At 42.8% G+C, this 19,549-nt stretch overlaps 2 protein-coding genes across 2 annotated transcripts; one reads left to right on the forward strand and one right to left on the reverse strand.

Moving 5' to 3' along the window:
- The first annotated feature begins 11 nt into the window (after positions 1-11).
- Positions 12-9,541, forward strand: wnt7ba (wingless-type MMTV integration site family, member 7Ba). The gene is made up of 4 exons (XM_008315870.3): positions 12-321; positions 1,931-2,157; positions 6,345-6,616; positions 7,139-9,541. The coding sequence occupies exons 1-4, from the start codon at positions 239-241 to the stop codon at positions 7,616-7,618; spliced, it is 1,062 nt and encodes a 353-aa protein (XP_008314092.1). The 5' UTR covers positions 12-238; the 3' UTR covers positions 7,619-9,541.
- A 1,038-nt stretch (positions 9,542-10,579) lies between these two features.
- Positions 10,580-17,756, reverse strand: atxn10 (ataxin 10). The gene is made up of 11 exons (XM_008315869.3): positions 17,590-17,756; positions 16,553-16,744; positions 16,387-16,472; positions 16,214-16,310; positions 15,962-16,126; positions 15,765-15,845; positions 15,136-15,292; positions 14,923-15,040; positions 14,422-14,606; positions 12,059-12,122; positions 10,580-11,536 (listed from the first exon to the last, which is right to left on the reverse strand). Exons 1-11 carry the CDS (start codon positions 17,718-17,720, stop codon positions 11,352-11,354), a joined length of 1,461 nt encoding a protein of 486 aa, XP_008314091.1. The 5' UTR covers positions 17,721-17,756; the 3' UTR covers positions 10,580-11,351.
- Between the last annotated feature and the right edge of the window lie 1,793 nt (positions 17,757-19,549).

A 19,549-nucleotide genomic window follows, 5' to 3' on the forward strand; every position in this document is an offset into this window, starting at 1 on the left:
GAGCGGCAGCTGCAGCGCGCCACGGCTGCACTAGCTGAACCGGGACGAAGAGGCGACACCGAGCCTTTCAGCCCTCTCTGGGAGAGACGGATACATACATATATATATATATACATATATATATATATATATTCATTCACACCTCGTCACCTGATTTTTAATTTCATCCGCGTTTTGTTTTTCAACATTTTCATCCTGACCGTAAGAGCGCAGGAAAAGTGGAGTTCAATGCGCAACCATGCTCATCATCTCCTCCCGCAGTGCGCTGCTGTCCGTCTACTACCCGCAGATCTTCCTCATCCTCACCAGCGGGAGCTACCTGTAGGTGTTTCAATGTTCACTCCATCCTTTTTACCAACAAGACAGTTGATGGTTTTTGTTTTTTTTTAGCAGAGTTGACGTCTGGTTGTGTTGTGTTGTGTTGTTCCATGTGCGTAAAGATGGGAGATTTACGCAGCAGTTCTGGTGTGAACAGGTAGGATGAAGGGGGAGACGGATGTGGAAAACGTTTCCAACGTTGACTCGTCTTCTCCGGACGTGTTGTGGTTGATGTTGTGATGTGGAAATATAGGCAGGTTATGTTGGAATATTTGGATTAATGGAATATCCAGTCGGTCCGAGCTGAGGGGAACATTGGTTGGATGTGCGTGACTTCTGTCGTTCGATCGATTTAATATGATTCCATGATGGAACCCGTTCAGACGTGATGGAAGGAATGCTGAGGAACTGTTCCACGTATTAGCAAAGTTACGGCATTTCTTGGTTGTTATTTTCACCATTGTGCCATAAATTGACACAATAAGTGTGGATTTGGACCAAAATGCACATCATGTTTTCTTTATTATTATTATTATTATTATTTAAATTATGATCTCATATGTCGACGAGGTAAAGTGCCGTGGTGGATTTACACCTTCGATCCTGGGAACACCTGGTCTGGAAAGTCAGGAGACGCGCATGGAAAAGAATGGGAGTGGGACAACGTTCGGGTCTGCCTATAGGAGCGAGGGAATGTAATGAGCGTTCTCACGAGGTTTAAAAGACCCCGGTGCCCACAGAGGGGGTGACGGCTGCAGCATGCATGCCTTTCATTCGTGACCAGGGCAGGTCCTGGAACCCGAAATAGCTGCGGTGGTTCGTGTTTTGTGCGGCGGGGCCGAGGTATGGGACAGAAATGACAGAAATTAACTGGGTTTAGTCCAGTTTCTATAATTAACTATTGTCCTCTGTCATTTGTTGTGAGGGATCAATGAAGTGACACGTGATGATATCTGAGGAAAGGGGTGAAGGACTCTCTGTCTTAATCCTTGGTCAGACGTTTTCCATAAAGTTAAGGACACTGTGAAAACAAACAACATTAAAAAAAAAAAAACGCTGGTTTTGGTCTTTGGTAGATTTTCTGCCTGTCATGCAAAAGGTTCCTGGTTCAATTCCCTGAGTTTCCAGGGATAAGTTGAAAGTGTTTCTTCCTTCATTTTGGTTTTCTGAAATCATTTTCCATGAATTTTAATTTCTCCTCTCACAGTCGTGCTTCTTGTCTTGTGTTTTGTGAGGATGGTGTGCTTTGTGTGCCACGGCTCTCCCTTCCATCTTCAATCAAAGGCAATGTCTCTGCTGCTTCACTTCCTTTAACTTTATCATTTAACATTAACTTAATTCTGGGGAGTTTTTAAGACTCATTTTTTGACTATTACACTAACTTTTTTTTTATACACTAATGATTTTTCAAATCCACCTTTTCATTGGCTGATTTTGCGCCATTTTTTTCCCATCGTTTCCTTTAAACTTTGGAATCTCACGCATCTCTCAAGTTCTTCACAATTGGAAACCTTAGTTAAAAAACAGACATTTTTACCGATCTTTGATGTCTCACCCTCTCTCCCCCGTCTCACCCCCTGTCCCCCGTCTCACCCCCTCCTCTGTCTCTCAGGGCGTTGTCTTCCGTGGTGGCCCTCGGAGCGAACATCATCTGCAACAAGATCCCGGGACTGGCCCCCCGTCAGAGGGCCCTGTGTCAGACCCGACCCGACGCCATCATCGTAATCGGCGAAGGCGCCCAGCTGGGAATCAATGAGTGTCAGTACCAGTTCCGCTACGGTCGCTGGAACTGTTCAGCCCTGGGCGAGAGGACCGTCTTTGGACAAGAGTTGAGAGTAGGTCAGTCTGTGTGAAGCCTGGAGTCGACTGACGTTTAGACTCGATGAGGTTTTCTCTTTAGATAATGTTAATGTTTACCTTAAATATCACAAATACAAATATCACAAGTACACAGGAAGTAAATACACAGGTGAACACGTACCTGTACTTTAACCATTAACCCTAATACCTGGAATGCACTGAAATGTAGGATGATAACGCAATTTGTGACATCAAAGAAACAAGGTCGTACCCAACTAATTAATTAACCTAATTAGTTAACAGGTAATACAGTGAGAGTAACTAGTGTTAATAAGACAGACTTTTTTTCAATTATTTTAAGCATTTTGGCCACTTAATAACTACAGTATTTGAGCTAATCCTAACTTATCATTTGCTAACTTTTGGCTAACATTTTGGCTACTTTGGCTACTTTGATTCTGTTTTATTGCCAACATTTACTTCCGGCAAATTTTTTTTTGGTCTTTTACTCTCACTTGAAGTTAATCTTTGGTCAATTTTTCGTCAAATTTACATTTCCTTCCAAATACAACCTGTCTACTCAGAAATCCTACACCCTTATTTCGCCAAGACACACTTTCCAAATACTGCGTCCTACGTTGCCGTGGACAAAGGAGGTGTGACTTGACGGATATATTTCAAGTTGTTCTGTTTGTGATCTGGATTATTAAAACCAAACGTGGCCGCAGCGCGTGAGTTCCACATCCGAGGAGTCAATAGTGTCGTGCGAAGACGTGAGGCTGGACACGATCACGCGGCCCCAGTCGTCCTCGGGCGGCCTGTAAACCCCATCCATCACATCAGAGGAAGCCGGAGTGACATGAAACGGCCTTTGAGATGGGTGGCCAGACTTAAGTGGAGGCATTTGTGTGTTTTTGCGAAGCCCAAAAATGCAACAAAAGGAACCTTCGAAATTGTTCTTAATTGTTTAGACACTAAAAGAAGAAAAGCGTGCGACATGAAAGGGTTTGAAAGGATCCTTAATGTCCCCAAAGGGAACTCCTGAGGGGTTAATAAAGTTCTATCCTGGTAGAGTCGCCTCAACTGTCACAGCAGAGGCAGTTGTACATTTTAGTGCGAAGAGTTCCTCCATGAAGAAGTGAACAAACCCCTGGCTCCGACGCCACGTTATCGACCAGTCTGTTGCTCACAGAAGCCTGGTCGCTCACATGTGAGCGTTTCCTATAAATTGCTTTTGAGTCCGAAATGTTTTGCTGCGGTCTTGCTGTGGGTTTGGACCCGTGTTTAATCTCGCAGCTCTGGGAGCAATCACTTTCTACACGGGCAGATGTCTGGACGCCTTTATTCCCTTTGTCAGAGGAAATGTCTCTTTTCTCTTGTGGTGTGCAAACCAGCTCACAGAGACACAGACATACCCTACACGGTTGTCCTCACCATGAGGACGACTGACTGGAGAGACAGATGAGCAAGAACGACTGCGTCTCTGTATGAAAAAGAAGCTAATTAGAGGGCTGTGAGTCAGGGTGTCGGATGAGTCACAGACACGTCGGTCGACTCCATTGACAACTGGTGGCCGTGCTGCGCCGGTGCTGCTGGTGAACCAGTCACCACTGGGTTTGACGGACCAGCCAGGCTTACGGACTCATTAAAGATTGAGAAAGAGCAGGGCGATTCATGCTAACCACTAATTGAAGTCAGCTACGGCAGCTGGATGGCAACAATGGAAGCCGGGCTTGAATGGGCTGTACAATCAAAACAAATCACAGCGCGAGAGGAAGGCTCCCATGTTTGGCTGTTGCATGCGCCCAATGCCACGAGTAATGCTCCTCATACGAAACATCTGAGCGACTCATGGACCTGGGCCGACGAGAGACGAATTCAGAGTTTGTTTTGAGTTATGGACTCGGGGAACCGCAAGGCCTGATGGTTTCAGCGAGTGAGTTTGTCAGCTTGGAGTGGAGCCACAAGAATCGCCTCCACCGGAGACGCTGAGCATTAATACTGTGGGCTGCCGAGGAGAACAAAGGTCCAGCGTTATCCTGATTGGACTCAGGATATCCTGTTACCAATTGTTGCGCCAATAAATTCATTTCCTCCGCCCCGCTATAAATATAAATGTGTTTATTCTGAAGTTCAAACGGTGACATTCTAGAGTGCATCTCAGTCAAGAGCCGGCCGCAGACGATTTCGACACGCAGCAGGGCGGTACGGTTTCACTTCAGAAATGCCGACGGACACGGAGAGACACTCAAGCCGTGTGAGAAACACTGACCATCCATTGATGTGAAACACCGGGACAACTACAACGGGACAAGGCCGAAGCCGAGGACAGCTCCCTCAGTCGGCCAGCAGATGTCACTTGTGTTTCCTATCACAGACTGGGGGACGTGGGACAGGACAGTAAAGAATAATAGAACGTTATGAAGAGGTGTGAAAATACGACCTCTGACTGTACTGCAGTACAGGGTAAAAGGAGAGTCAGGGTCATTCTTTTTAAATGCCCTTCACTGGGGCAGATAATTGTCAGGGGCTGGAATGAAGGTGGAGGAGTTTTAAAGACCGAGGCTCAACCAATCAAAGCCATAGAAAGTGAACAATAGGTGGAGGAGAAGAAGAGGTCAGGCGTGACCGGGGTGATTAGGTTCTAATCACTGAAATGTGGGACAAGACAATGTGGTGGACACATTTGTAGATTAATATTTAAAAAAAAAAAAAGGAAAAGGAAAATGGAAGTGGAAATTTATCACCATCACTAGAAAACTTCAAAAAAAGATCATAAAGTTTTAATGAGTCACATCTTGATTTTTGTAAAAGGCAAATCTTAAAACAAACCAAGGAACAATTTAATGAGTCACATCTTGATTTTTGTACGAGGCAAATCTTAAAACAAACCAAGAACAATAACAACATAAAACATTAATATTTTGGAATCATTAATTCAATTTTTTTTTTTTTTTTGATGTAAGCAATGGAACATTTAGTCACGGGGTCAGGTAACTTAGAACAGTTTTTCTGACACACCATCCTTTCCTGTTTCTTCTTGTTTTTCTTATTTTGGATGGGGGTTTTTTTTCTCTTCTTGTTTTTCTTATTTTGGATGGGTTTTTTTTCTTCTTTTTTCTCCATTGACTGATTGTTACATTTTCCATTCTTTTCCTATATTTGCTTAACTGATGGTAAACACTGCAAACTACTGTAACGTCACTGTAACGTCTCCATACGGTGGCCATAGTAAGTACTGTCCTAATATGAAGAATTTCACAACAATCACCTCTTGCTGTTGACCGTTGACCCCCCGCGCGCCCCCAAACTTCCTTCCAAACTGCCGTTCCCGTCCAACAAAATAAGTTAAAAAAATTATATCAGTGCAATTTCCCCATCGTGGGGAAAAAATACATACAAATATATATCGAAATTGAAATCGGTTCTTCTGGTCGACGCCACCGCCCTGCAAAAGCTGCGCCCCCCCCCCCCCCAAAAACTGGCCCCCCCCCCCCCCATTTTGGAAACTCCTGATTTGGAGTGTCTAATTAAGCTGTGCAATTGACATAACAGCGGTGACCAGAGAAAATCAATGTAACGAGAATACACGCAAGCTACGCACACACTGAGGCCGTGTTGCAAGGCAAGCGAGCTAACCGCTACTCAACCATGATGCCTCCTAGTGGGAGCATAAGCATCGTTTAAAAACGTTTCCTGTCTTTGTACAATTTTAAACGCGTCAACATTTCGCCTGCTAAGCCCGAGGGCAGGAATTTAAACCTCATCAGTCCAAGCTTTGTGGCATCGTTTAGATCCAGCACAACGGAGGTCGAAGAATGAAGCAAACACAGACGTTTGTTTTTAAGGGTCGGACATAAATCCACGTAGCAGTTTTACAATGTTTTATTGTCCTAAAGAAATCAAACTCCAAAAATGTTGGATTCTCAATTGCATGTTGTGCAACCGAGTGGCATCTTTTCGTTTCACACCCCCCCGACCCCCCAGCCCTCGCCTTCACAATGCATCCATTTTAACAAACCCAGCATCCCCGTTTTTCTAACACGCGCTTTCCAGTAAAACCGTTGGGTCTCCAGCCAAGAAGACGCCAAAGCGACAGGCATTCTTTCCAAAGTGAAGCAGTTCTTTGAATACTGATTTTGAAAAACTGAGAAAAGTATCACCAGAACACTGTGCCTTTATGATCCGGCCCTTCATTTATTCATATTCTCTTCTGTTCTCTTCAGGCAGCAGGGAGGCAGCGTTCACGTACGCCATCACTGCAGCCGGCGTGGCCCACGCCGTGACCGCGGCATGCAGCCAAGGCAACCTTAGCCAGTGCGGCTGCGACCGCGAAAAGCAGGGCTACCACGACCAAGAGGAGGGCTGGAAGTGGGGGGGCTGCTCCGCTGACGTCAAGTACGGAGTCGAGTTCTCGCGCCGGTTTGTGGACGCTCGGGAGATTAAAAAAAACGCCAGGCGGCTCATGAACCTGCACAACAATGAGGCAGGGCGAAAGGTAAAGCAGTGTTTTGACTTTATAAAAAAACAAAACTGAGAGTGCATTGTTTCTACATATACATGGCTCTCAGTCCCAATGGAAAACAATCACCTGTCAATTCTGTCACTCGAAACCATTTGCATGGCATTATAACGTAAATCCAGTTCAAACCACACGGTAATCCTATACATAAATGGCTGCACAAAGGCTCTGGTCAGTGTTCTTGGCCTGTCACGCTCTTCTGTGGTCTGAGGAAAGGTAAAGTTAATTAGAGACTCCAGTTTTTGGGGTAGAAGATATCTCCCCCTCCTCCCCCGGTTTTTTGACACAAAGTTGGCATGACGGTTCGAGTGCTGACAGTCGAAGTGGTTGCAAAAAAAAAAAAACCTACCCAGAGATTGGTTTTAGGGCTATGAGTTTTCAATTGACCGTTTCAAATCCAATCGTCGGAGGCAGACGAGTTAAAGCTGGTGTTCCTGTTGTTCTCCGACAGAACGTTGACTGCTGACCTGAGTTAACCTGTAGTGTCTCTGTGATCAGATCCTGGAGGAGCGGATGAAGCTGGAGTGCAAGTGTCACGGCGTCTCCGGCTCGTGCACCACCAAGACCTGCTGGATCACCCTGCCCAAGTTCCGAGAGATCGGCTACCTGCTGAAGGAGCGCTACAGCGAAGCAGTTCAGGTGGAGCCCGTGCGAGCCTCGCGCCTCCGCCAGCCCTCCTTCCTGCGCCTCAAAGAGGCCCGGGGCTACCAGAAGCCCATGGACACGGACCTGGTCTACCTGGAGCGCTCGCCCAACTACTGCGAGGAGGACAGGGCGACAGGAAGCACGGGGACGAGAGGCAGGCTGTGCAACGGCACCTCCACGAACGCAGACAGCTGTAATGTGATGTGCTGCGGCCGAGGTCACAACACCCACCACTACACCCGCATCTGGCAGTGCAACTGCAAATTCCACTGGTGCTGTTTTGTAAAGTGCAACACCTGCAGTGAGAAATCCGAGGTTTTCACCTGCAAGTAAAAAAAAAAAAAAAAAAGAACCGAACGCGGGGTCCAAGGTATGACAAGGTGGGAAACTGAAGTGGAGGTATTTATTTAACATTTTGCACATCTTGACGTACGATATGGAAGGAGAGACGGCCGTGAAACGGAACGTAGAGTCAGAGGAGTCCCCGGGGGAAAATGGTCACAGGATGTCAGAGACACATTTGCTGGTACGAAACATTGACGAGATGGTTTAAAAAAAAAAAAAAAAAAAAGATCAGCTCTCGTTATGTCTCCATTGAAATGCTATTCGAAAGACGCCGCTCGCATTCGGTTTGACTCACAGCATCTGGTCTGCTAGGAAAGACGAGACGCTCCGACGATCAGTTCCAACCTGAGAATCACACTGTAACTGTTTGAACACTGAGAATTATTTATGTAAAAGGATCAAATACTTTCAAACTGTCAATCTTCCAGAATGGACATTTTCATGGCCTTTACTTTTTTCCCCCTAATCTTGCACTCAAATGAAAAAGAAGTTCTTTCGAAACAGTGGAGCTGATTCTGCTTACAACCGTGCTGATCGTGTTTTTTTTTTTTTTTGTTCGAGGGACTTGATCGCACGAGGATCCCGGCCGTTTGGTCACACCGAGAGCCAAAAAGGCAGAAACCACTGAGATGCTATTAAAAGCATCCAAGTTGTCAGTTTCGGCAGCACTTAAACTCCTGATTGTCTTCGATGGTTTTTCGAGGGCTCTCCGCTTCGGAGAAAACCATGTAAGCCTCAGTGAATCTCCATAGGGGTGCAATCAGCTCCTGATACATCCAACATTCCCATGAACGGCGGACAGGAGGAATTCCACATCGTGGCCTCTGCTTACACAAGGCCTTCCAGCGCGGTTTCGGCCTGCCTGGGTGGATGGCATGCGCCTTAACCACACAAACGGGGTACGAGAGGATCAAAGGCCTCGAAAAGCTATTTTTGGACCTTACCCTTAATGTTTTCAGAAATGTTTATTTAGGCTTTCTATAACTGACAAAACAATTTGAAGAGTATATTTTTATATGAGGAACATGGCACTTTGTCATTTTTACCTTGAAAACAAAGACACTATGTAGCAGTGTTTTCTAATGTTATTGTATTCAGATTTGAAGCTTATAAATTATTTGGAATTTATGTCTGTAAATACTCATCTGTGTTTTATCCGAGTAGGACAGGTTGTCTATTTCAATATAACTCATCCGTAGCTCACCAGTGGAATCCACACATTCTAATAGAGTACTTTAGAAGCAAACAAATACTGCGTTTCATGGAAATAAAGCCGCAACGTGTACCAGCTGCAGCCAGACAAGGGTCAGGACGAGGTACTGCTGTGGTGGAGATAATCAAACACACCAGCCGTGCCGTACATGGGTCTTTTTTTTTTAGGTCTTTTTCATCACTCAAATATTGTAAAAAAAAAAAAAATTAAAAACATTTGTACTATATTGATCCCATCTTTGGAAAACTGTTTTATTAGCAGCAGATATGCTGTTAACATGCTGCTCCTAGCATGCACCAAGCATGTAGTTCCTCTGGGAATTGAACCAAGGACGCGCTGCTTCTTAGGCAGACGTGCTAACCACTACGCTATGGAACCAACTATGGAAAAAAACAACATAAAATAAATAAATCGCTGTCTTATTTCTGTGAAATGCTGTAGTTGTGCAGCTTCAGATGAAGAGGTTTTCTGTCTGCTCACTTGTCTTAATGGTTTTTTGATAACAAGACACAACTGAGTGATTCTTAAAACACATTTACTGTTGCAAAACTGACAAGCTGGACAATTTTCTTTTCTTTCTTTTTTTTTTACAAATAAAATCTGAATTTTCTTTCTTAGAAAATCTTGGGTTTTATGTCGGATGTAGTCTGATTAAAACGTCTGCGAAGAGCTTTTACATCAAATTTATATTAAAATTTTTTTAAAAATATCTTCTATCACTTTCACATTTAAATAGGTTTTTTTAAAAATATCTTCTATCACTTTTTCACATTTAAATAGAAAAAAAAAACAAAACATTGATGTCGGTGAAATAAAGTGCTGATCCTGGGACTAAGAAGCCGTGGCCTTGACTGATGAGGTAATGTGTCAGGAGGTGAGCCGCCCATTGTGTTCACGCCACCTCCTAAGCCCGGCTCATTCTAACAGCCTCTTTTCCTGTGGTGCTGAAAAGCATTGCAGCCGGCCAGTGGTGCGCGAGTAACGGCTGTTTTGTTAGCCGTCTGAAATCCCGGGCCACCGGAACCGCGTAAGCTCTGTCCACTATAGCAGTGGATTGAGAGGAGAGTCGAGTCAACTTTTTTTCAATAGATCTGGTCCCAAGGAAATCAGAGGCAGCGCAAACAGGCTGAGGTTAGGGTGTTAGCATTGTTGAGGTGTCAGTGCTGTGCAGCTTATCCAGCAACAGGGGGAGCAGGGAGGGATGGAAAAACCCAGACTAACGATTAGTCCGTTATATGGAGTCTGAATTCACTTTAAACTCATCTGATCAATGTTTACCCACAATCCCTCACAATTAATATATGTCTCCTAATCTCAACCTCTCTAGACGTAATTATTGCTGAACTCCGGATCAAACTGAACAAGAATTACGCAAAAAGTAGAGCCTTACGAAATACAACAATCTTCGTTTCAATTTACTTCATCTGTGTGAACCCTGGGCCTGTTTAGTTTGACACAACATTGTTGTACTGGCAGGAATTGAAGAATGACACACACAAAGCAATCTCCCTCTATTTTCATGTTTTTATAGCCATCTGCTGCCACCTAGTGGAAGAGTATTTAACCCTACCGCCTGCCAACACTGGCAGGAAATGAAGAATGACTCACACAGAAAGCTCTTCTTTAACACCCCTATCTATCTCTATTTTCTACTTTTCATAGCCATCTGCTGCCACCTAGTGGAAGAGTGTTTAACCCCTCTGCCAGTAACTATCATAGATGACAAAAGACATTTATGCATTTAGCAAACACTTTTATCCAAAGCGACGTACATGAGGAGCCTTAAGTATATGATTCCACTGGGACTCAAACCCAGGACCTAAGGCAGAAGCGTAAGGCAGGTGTGGTCACCACTACACCATAAAATATCATATAGGACAAATTATATAAATAATAATAACATAAATGTTTTCAGACCAGTAGAGTAAAATTGGATCATTATCCGTACACCTGATGATTGCTCAAGGCACGATAATGTGCCGCAACACAGGGGTTGAGAACCACTGTCTTAGACTGCAGTAAAGTAGACAAAGATGAACACATTAAGATCAGAGATTATGTTTGATTTTGATTAAGTACTAGTTTGATTGATTTTACTAAGTGTAGCCGTCATCATACTCTAAGACTATGACTTTGGTACCAAAGCGTTTAAAGCTTTTATAACGAGGACTTAATTAGACTGAAAAACAGTGATGCAATATTGCTTTAATAAGCCAGTCAGTGTGGCTGAACGTCGGCCCTTCATCCGTGTCAACAGTCGTAGTCATAATTCGGAAAAAACAGGAAGAACGATACACTACTATTCCTATTTTTCAAAAACAGACCAAAAGAACAGAAACATTTTTCATTTTGTCTTTGAACACAGAACGTAGAAACTCTGGTCTGATTTCGTCTGAACCACCGTTATTTGTTTCTATAAACTTAGAGTACCTCCTAACATGTCTCCTAACGGTACGTTTATCTGAGAACCTGCCTCTCAGCTGAGGACGTCCGTTCCTCTGCAGTTGTTCACGGGTCTTTCCTCACGGTTTTCAGCAGCAAGTTTCCATCTCTCTCCTCCACCTGGTAACCAAGCTCCCTGAGAGCAGAGTAGTCGACCGGGCCGCGACGCTCCAGGTCGGCCACCAGCGCCTGGTTCTGCGGGTTCTTTTCCAGAAGGTTCCTAATGGCGAAGATGGCCCACTGGCTGATAACTGTAGACGTCGAAGTTAAGAAACGAACGAGACACAAGATGCAGAGACTGATTCTTGCTTCATTTAGTCTTATAAATTAATAAGATGCAGAGACTGATTCTTGCTTCATGAAGTTTTATAAATAAAGAAAAAATGAAATGTTTTTTTCGTTTCGTCGTTTGATGTATCTGGATTAACCATGATTAATTATGACCTTGATTAATTTTGTGGTTATTGTATAGCACCTAAGTAGAACACCTAAATGTTCCTCTAGTTCAGCTGTGTCAAACATACGGTCCGCGATTATAAGTATATATAAGTACACTTCATGTTGATGATGTCTTGTAAAAATGAAATTTCACTAAATATGAATGTTTTCTGATGCACTTCTTTGCACAAAAACTCTTTCTAAATTATTTCTAATTCTTCATGATTAAATATAATCTGCAGATAAGACGGTTTCTGATGCACTTCTTTGCACAAAAACGTTCTAAATTCTTTCTAATTCTTCATGATATAATCTGCAGGTAAGACGCAGGATACATGGGTTGTTGCTGTCGATGTTGCAGTTGTCCAAGATGAGGGCGATACCGTCCAGTTCCCTGACCTGAAAAAAAAAAATCATAATCATGACATACAAACGTGATCCAATATAAAGTAACACAGCTCAACGCCGGTCAAAGAAATAATAATAAAACTCATCAAAGCCGTTCTGATAGAGCTGTCATGACATTGTTTTTGTAGTAAAATCAGACATTTTGTAATGATAATACCCGTCTAAAAACTGTCTGGCTAACTCTTTAATAGCTATCATTTTACCACATTAGCATACATGAGTTAAGTACTCTTCTTGTTCTAATTTGTAAAAGGAAATCCATGAATTTTATCCTTGGAAAATTAACATTTTCAGGGCAGCTCTGTGTCTGTCTGCTGTCCTCACTCTCTGCGGTCTAACAAAGCAAACATACCGCAAACACAGACTTCCCATTCTCGTAAAAAAAAAAAAATCAGCAGACGTCTCGTTGGTACCGTTTAAATCTTCCATAGAAACATTACAGTAAATGTGGCGTTTGGTCGCTACGGCCCTGTGTATCCAGCAGCCATTGTTTAAAAAGAAAACAAAGGGCAGATTCATTATGGAAAAAAAAAAAGACCTGAGTGTTCCTGTCCTGGGCAGAAACCTCCAGCTTAAAGCAGTGGTGTGGTTGTGGGTAATAGTGTATGACTGTCACAACAATGATCTGCTCTGTTTCATTTGTCTGACTCCACGGGCTCGGCTCACTGTTGCCCTCCGTCCACTCCCCGTCGTGGTTTCCCCTTCAAATGGACTGGAAGCTGCCGAACACCGGCGAGCTGCTGAGTTTTACCGAAATGGAAATGTCATTTAAACTGTCGGGAGAATCGCCGCCTCTGACAAGCGCCGCATTTTCCGCTCCGAGAAGGCGTCTCGGTGTGGACGTGGATGCTTATGTTAACGGTCGAACCCGTGAAGAGATGAAATAACAAGTGACTGGGCCTCGACTCGAGCGCAGCACATGAGGTTCACTGCTTTTGCATGCACATCTTAAATTACAATATCTCCCAAAGGTGAAGAGAATGACATTTGGTTTACTGGAAGAGATCTCAGTGAAAACAGATATGGGGTGATTTCTGACCACTGACAGACCACAGATCAGCATCCATAAATATTACAGAGAGGCCAATAGAGGGTGTCCATCCCACAAACATTCCACCAATCTGTTTCTATTAGCTGGGACTGGCTCTACGACCAGGCCCCGTGAGAGACTGCGACTCCGCCCCGTGCACCTCATTATTTATCTCCCTTTTATCTCGACAGTCAGATGCTGAGAGATGGAGACGAGGCGATAACATCTCGACGGAGCGACCGGTTCGTGTTTCATGCGAAAGCAAGCTGTTGTGTTGAAAGAGCCCGTACTGTACGCTGGAAGTCAGAGGAGCACAGCATCGAGGGGATGGCTAGTTATTACGCTTCTTTCCAGATACTAGTGGTTTAACGCGGCAGATCGACACAAGAACCTGGGCTCAGATACAGATGACGATTACCACTGGCCACAAACCACTCCTTTATCTGTCTGTCCGTAGGATTACGCCAACACTAAACCGACTCAGATTAAATTTTTATGGTAACGTGGGCTGGAATATGACCTTTAAAGTCGGAAGTGGATGTGGATAAACTGGCAGCTCATAGACTGTATTTTTCCCCCCACTAGTTCCTAAAATGTTGAGTAAGGGCATTAGACGTGTCCAAAACTTAAATGTGTTGTCTCCGTTTACTTACCCCAGTCTCAAAACTAAAAATACTTCTTAGACACTAGGTACTTCCAGTTTCCATTCACTGAACTCCAATCCACACAACAGAAGTGTTACTACAGTTACTACGACCACAAACCTGATCGACCGAGACATTGACATCAGGTTTCTCTACCTCTTTCTTCAATTCCTGCGAGTGTGCCGAGACATTGACATCAGGTTTCTCTACATCTTTCTTCAATTCCTGCGAGTACATGGGTGTGGTGTTCAACTAAACAGACCCAGATTTCACACTGTAAATTCTGAGTAATCTGAAACTAGAAGATCATTCTAATTTATTACATTTACTTTTTGTAAAATTTTTGTTTAGTGGCACTCTATGGGTTTTTTCTAATGTTATTGTACCACTACACTTGGTCCGTGACTCCTTGGGGGTTCACGTAGGTACAATAAGGCGTAATATAATAATAACATTTTCAGTCATATTTTAAGTTACTTTCTTTTTTCTTTAGAATTTAAGATAACAATAATAATACAGCTACAGACATCAAGCTTAGCATTATATGTAAACTTTTATAGGCAAGATTAAATAGGATTTTATGCAATTCTAGTTTTATACACAATAAAATCCATACCTTGTCCTGGTTGATGGCATTGCCACAACAGAGGTTTCCAATCAGCCGTATGAGGTGAGCCTTGAAGCTGACGACAGGGGAATGAGACGAGGAGTCTCCATCGGCACCGGAGGTGGAGAAATTCTGAGCGGCGCTGAAAATGTTCTTGCTGGCTTTCCCGATGGCGTGCACCTGTTTCAGGAGCTCTGTGGGGGGAAATAAAGACGCAGGAGTCAGACAAAAGGAAAAAGGTTTTGAAGAAATATTAGCAGCAAACCTAACTATTGCAGAGAGAATTGTTTTTTTCAGTATCAAGTTAATAATTTATGTCAAACTTAAAGGTATTAAAACCTTATTTCCTGTCAACGTGGAGAAGGGTGGTGTACAGATATTATATTTGTTTTCGTGTGGGTGATTTAATGCGAATCAGCAGACAGCCAACTCACAGCCGCAGAAACTTGAGAAGTTGGTCAGTGAGGTTGTCTGATTGAATGTGTGTGTGTGTGTGTGTTTTTTTATTACCAACAGCGGTCACTAGCAGGTCAGGGTGGTCCTGCAGGAACATGAACTGCTTGTGGTCTGAGGTCATCTCACACAGAACATCCAAAAGACTGATCACTGTCAGCGCCTCCTGCAGGACCTGCAGAGAATTACAGCCAGCAGGTGTCAGTGCCATGAAGGAGCTGTGTTCAAAATAGTGTTTGATTCTCAAAGGTGACATCTGCCCTGCTATACCTCATCGCTGGAGGTAGAGCCTGTAGCAAGCGTAAGCACAGCACCGCAACCTTTCTGGAAGCAGTTAGCCAGCAAACAGGCCAGATCAGGTGGGACACCAATATCCTCAGATTCCTCTTCTTTCAGATGAGCAAAGACCAGCTCCAGCAATGTAACCCTGTTGGTCACAAACACGCAATATACATTTTAGTCCACACTTTGGCTGTTACATTTATGGATTTTTTTCTATTTAAATCTTAAATTTACTCCAAATAACTTCTATCAGTTTGCCAACATGACATTGACAGGCAGAACAATTAATTACCCTTTCACTAGGTGGCAACAGTTGGCTATAGAAACAAAAAATAAGTGAAAGACTCAAAGCTGTTAAAGATCAACGTGTGTGTCTTTCTTCAATTCCTGCGCATACATCCGCCTCTTGTGTTTGACTAAACAGGCCAGGATTTAATACTGAGTAAGTAAATTGTGAGTAAATTTAAACTAGCAGATCATTTGTGTTTCATAACATACTTCTGGGCCCTTTTTGTTTGGTTGTGCTAAATACAAAGATACTGAATATCCCTTTTGCTAAATATATTTTTTTAAAGGAACACTGTTATGAAGAAACTGCAATGCAAAGAGCCATTTACCTTTCAGGATGAGACATCACCGAGTACATGCTCCCCACCAGAGCTGAAGATCTGACAAAATGCTGAGTTGCAATAAGAACCCTGTACATTCACAATAGAAACACACAGTTATTTTTTTAACACATAAAAACACTCAATTGTTTTCTTTTTGAGGTTTGATCACATTTGTCTTATGCTATGACTCGTACACGACTTACGTCCAGTCCAGGTTCGGCTGTGTCCTGCAGAGCTCCATCACCCAGAGGGCCAGCGGGATGTTCTGTGGCTCAGACAGCTCCTCCACCTTGGCATCATCCAGACATGTGTGAAGAACCATGGATGTGTAATCCAACATCTTCTCATCATCACTCCTCATCAGCTGCCTGCTCACACAAATTATTATTCGAGCCCTTAATTACAAAGGTGTCAAAACCTTTACAGTAGTTCTCATATGACGAGTGACAACTTACAGAAGAAGATTGGGGCAGATATTCTTCCAAATGTCATCTTTGCACTTTTGGTTTCCTACAGCCAAGTTACCAAGGAACTGGATACCACAACGAAGAGCTGGAGAACATTCAGGTTTGGAGATTAGAGCATTATTTTAATTCAAGACACATCTGATTTGAAATTAAAAACTTACCTTCATATTTGCCATCCCAGAGATTTGAACATTTATTTTGAAGAAAGGTCAGAAGTTTAACTGACTCTCCAATAAAACCAAGAGACCTGGTGAAAGAATACAATAACAATAAATATTTATATCGTAGGGATTAGAATTTAGAATTCTTCCATCTATCTGTGATCACCTGAGAAGGTTCTGGTTGCGTGTGTTCTGGACACAAGAGGTTCTCTGGGCCCTGAAGCACTCGGCAGCCAGCTGTAACAGCAGTGTGGCAGTCTGTGGGTTTTCAGCATCTCCTGCGGCAGCCGGAAGGTCGTCACTAAGTCTGGTCAGAACCTGGAGCAGACCAGAGAATGTCTCCTCCTTCACAGTCTCCCTGGGAAGGCACGTTATAAATGAATCCATTTATATAATTATTTCTGTTGTTGAAAATAATACTTAATGGCTTTAAGTTGTCAAACTAAAAAGCTGTAGGTTGATTCTTGTTTTTAAACAACACAAACACACGAAAGATATCGTTTCATGTCATTCATTTTTTAAATTAAGTATCAATGTATATCATTGATGCATGATATTATTGGGCATTTACATCGCATGCCCCCCGGACGCCTCCCTCGGGAGGTGCTCGGGTGCCGTCCCTCTGGGAAGAGACCTAGGACACGCTGGAGCGACTACGTCGCTCGGCTGGCCTGGGAACGCCTTGGGGTCCCCCCAGAAGAGCTGGAGGAAGTGTCGAGAGAGAGGGAAGTCTGGGTGTCCCTGCTCAGACTGTTGCCCCCGCAACCCGGCCCCGGATTAGCGGTTGAAGATGGATGGATGGATGGGTGGATGTATATCATTGACAGTAACAGACAGCATTTTTTGTACATTATTTGATAACTTTGTTTTTTAATAAATAAATGAAAGTATCATATAATATTAACTGTCTTGTATTAGGAAGAGGACTGTTTAGTAGGGAAGAAAATCTTGTTTGTTTTTAATATTTTTAAAAAATGGCTCGGAAATGGGGTTTAATAGCATACCAAAGTAATAAAAAAGGATAATAAAGAACCTTGAATTTAATACGCTAACCTTGCCCTTATATTATCAAAATAATAAATAAAACGTTTACGAAAACGACAACAAAATAACAATTTTGTCTGCCTGTTTGTCCGTTATTTAGCCGAAAGGCTAACGCCGTCAATTGTCGTAAAAACATGCCGTAAATGACATTGTCTGCACCTGAATTGTTCGTCCCGTAACGCAGCCGTGATTGTTTTCAGAACCTGCAGGTGTTCCGGGCTGTGTTTTTCATTTAATAAGACAACGAGAGACGCTGATATATCCATGTTTCTGTCGTTTCGCGCTGCCATGTTTGTCAGAAAACATCATGTATGGGCGGGACTTCCGTCCGGATCTTTAGTTGTCTATTGGTCAGAGCATGGAAAAGGGCGGGGTCAGTATATGTGCTGCCGTTGATACAGAGAAACGCTGTCATTGAGGTGCAATGGGGATGATTTTGGTAAAATTACTTTATATATTGTGTTTTTAATGATTGAAACGGAATATAAAAACTCAACTGATGGTTTTATGAATGCAGAATTTTCATTCACACAGATGAATAGTTTTTTTTTTAGTTATCCCTTAGTGAGCCAAAATACTGTTGAATTGACATCATTGTCACTCAACTGTTTATGTACCTTAGTACTATTCCCACTAACTCCTCAAATGTCAGTTCTGAAGCGGCAGCTGCAGCCACTTCATACTGGTCTAAAGGAAAAAAAAAAGTGGTCAGATCTAAGCCCAGGCAAGTTGTGGGACAATCGCTGCAGCTGCAACAAAAAAGCCACAGGACAAATCCTGTGGGATTTACATTTGAGGTGATGAATTTTAGATTACAGTGTTTTCCTCCGTCAGGTTGTCCCCTGTGTTTTCACTGGCCTGGCACGGCGCTACGGCGGAGGGAAAAGCAGATCGACATGGAAGAGGGTGGATTACCCATGGTAAGAGGTATCCACCTCAAGCAATTTGTCAGCTTCAAGATGGGCATTCCAAGAACCAAACATTCCCATTATATGACTTCCATTATTCATTCTTTGGAGCAGAATAACTGGAAATATCCTCACAAACTGGAAGTGGTGAGCTGTGATGAGGAATCTGAAGAGTTTAGTTACAGGAAAACTGGGACATCCTATCAGGTTTTAGTTATTCTGGAAACCTCAGAATAAGTAAACGGGTCGAGTCTAATAGACTCTCTCTCTCTCTCTCTCTCTCTCTCTTTTATGACTCTCTAGGGCAAAACTCAGTTGCGGTCCTTATTATTCACAGATGGTCTTATAGCCGAATAAAACAAAACAAAACCAAAGTTGAAAACAAGAATGGCCTGTGTCACGTATGTTTGGTGACAACAGTAGAAGAAGAAGAGGAAAAACTCCAAGCACGACTACAATGGCTCCCAAACATCCAACTGCAGCTGTCACATGAGGTGCATTCAGGTACCATCGGAAATTTGAGAATTGTATGATTGCAGTAGTTTGTATGTTGTATAGCTCAGGGTAGGTAGGTCAGAGTGGAGGTCGCCACGATGCCATCTGCTAGAAGAGGGGTGTCAAACTGAACATGAAATGTTTTTGTATTTTTTTATTTTCAAAATTCAGCATATGAAATGTTTTTGTATTTTTTTATTTTTCAAAATTCAGCATGAATTTTTGATACATGATATGAATTCATGTTTGATACCCTCTATATTATGAGCCATAATTTCGCCCAGAAACCCAAAATGGCTACAACCGACTCTGAAGCTGGTCACAACTTTTTTAAACTTACTGACAAAAACATATGAACGACAAGGTCTCAAAACTGTAAATACTGACATGAGAGTAAAATCAGAATTGAATCTGAATTCCAGATGTGAAACCAGAACTTTAACTTGTCCATTTTTAATTCAGCAACATGTTTTAAAAATTATCTTTTTATAAAAATCAAACGAACTTGATTTACGGTGTCATCGAATTGACAGGAAATATTTTTTAGCAAGTGCAATAAATCCAAAAGCTGAAAATACTTCAAAACCATGAGATATAAATAACATACAAGTATAATGATCTGTGTACATCAGAACCAGTACTTGGAGATGAAAAGGTTTATGACGATAAGATTCTGATGTGAAAATACCCCTGACTTGAAGTACTTCATGGCAACT

The sequence above is a fragment of the Cynoglossus semilaevis genome, chromosome 8, assembly GCF_000523025.1.
Source record: "Cynoglossus semilaevis isolate Cse_v1.0 chromosome 8, Cse_v1.0, whole genome shotgun sequence".
Lineage (NCBI taxonomy): Eukaryota > Metazoa > Chordata > Actinopteri > Pleuronectiformes > Cynoglossidae > Cynoglossus > Cynoglossus semilaevis.

Excerpts from the sequence above, each read along its gene's own strand:
- wnt7ba (XM_008315870.3), top strand. The coding sequence starts at position 239 with ATGCTCATCATCTCCTCCCGCAGTGCGCTGCTGTCCGTCTACTACCCG. Across the intron at positions 2,158-6,344 it reads TGGACAAGAGTTGAGAGTAG|GCAGCAGGGAGGCAGCGTTC; the intron begins GTCAGTCTGTGT and ends TGTTCTCTTCAG. Across the intron at positions 6,617-7,138 it reads ACAATGAGGCAGGGCGAAAG|ATCCTGGAGGAGCGGATGAA; the intron begins GTAAAGCAGTGT and ends CTCTGTGATCAG.
- atxn10 (XM_008315869.3), bottom strand. The coding sequence starts at position 17,720 with ATGGCAGCGCGAAACGACAGAAACATGGATATATCAGCGTCTCTCGTT. Across the intron at positions 15,293-15,764 it reads GTGATGTCTCATCCTGAAAG|GGTTACATTGCTGGAGCTGG; the intron begins GTAAATGGCTCT and ends TGTGACCAACAG. Across the intron at positions 12,123-14,421 it reads ATGCCATCAACCAGGACAAG|GTCAGGGAACTGGACGGTAT; the intron begins GTATGGATTTTA and ends TTTTTTTTTCAG.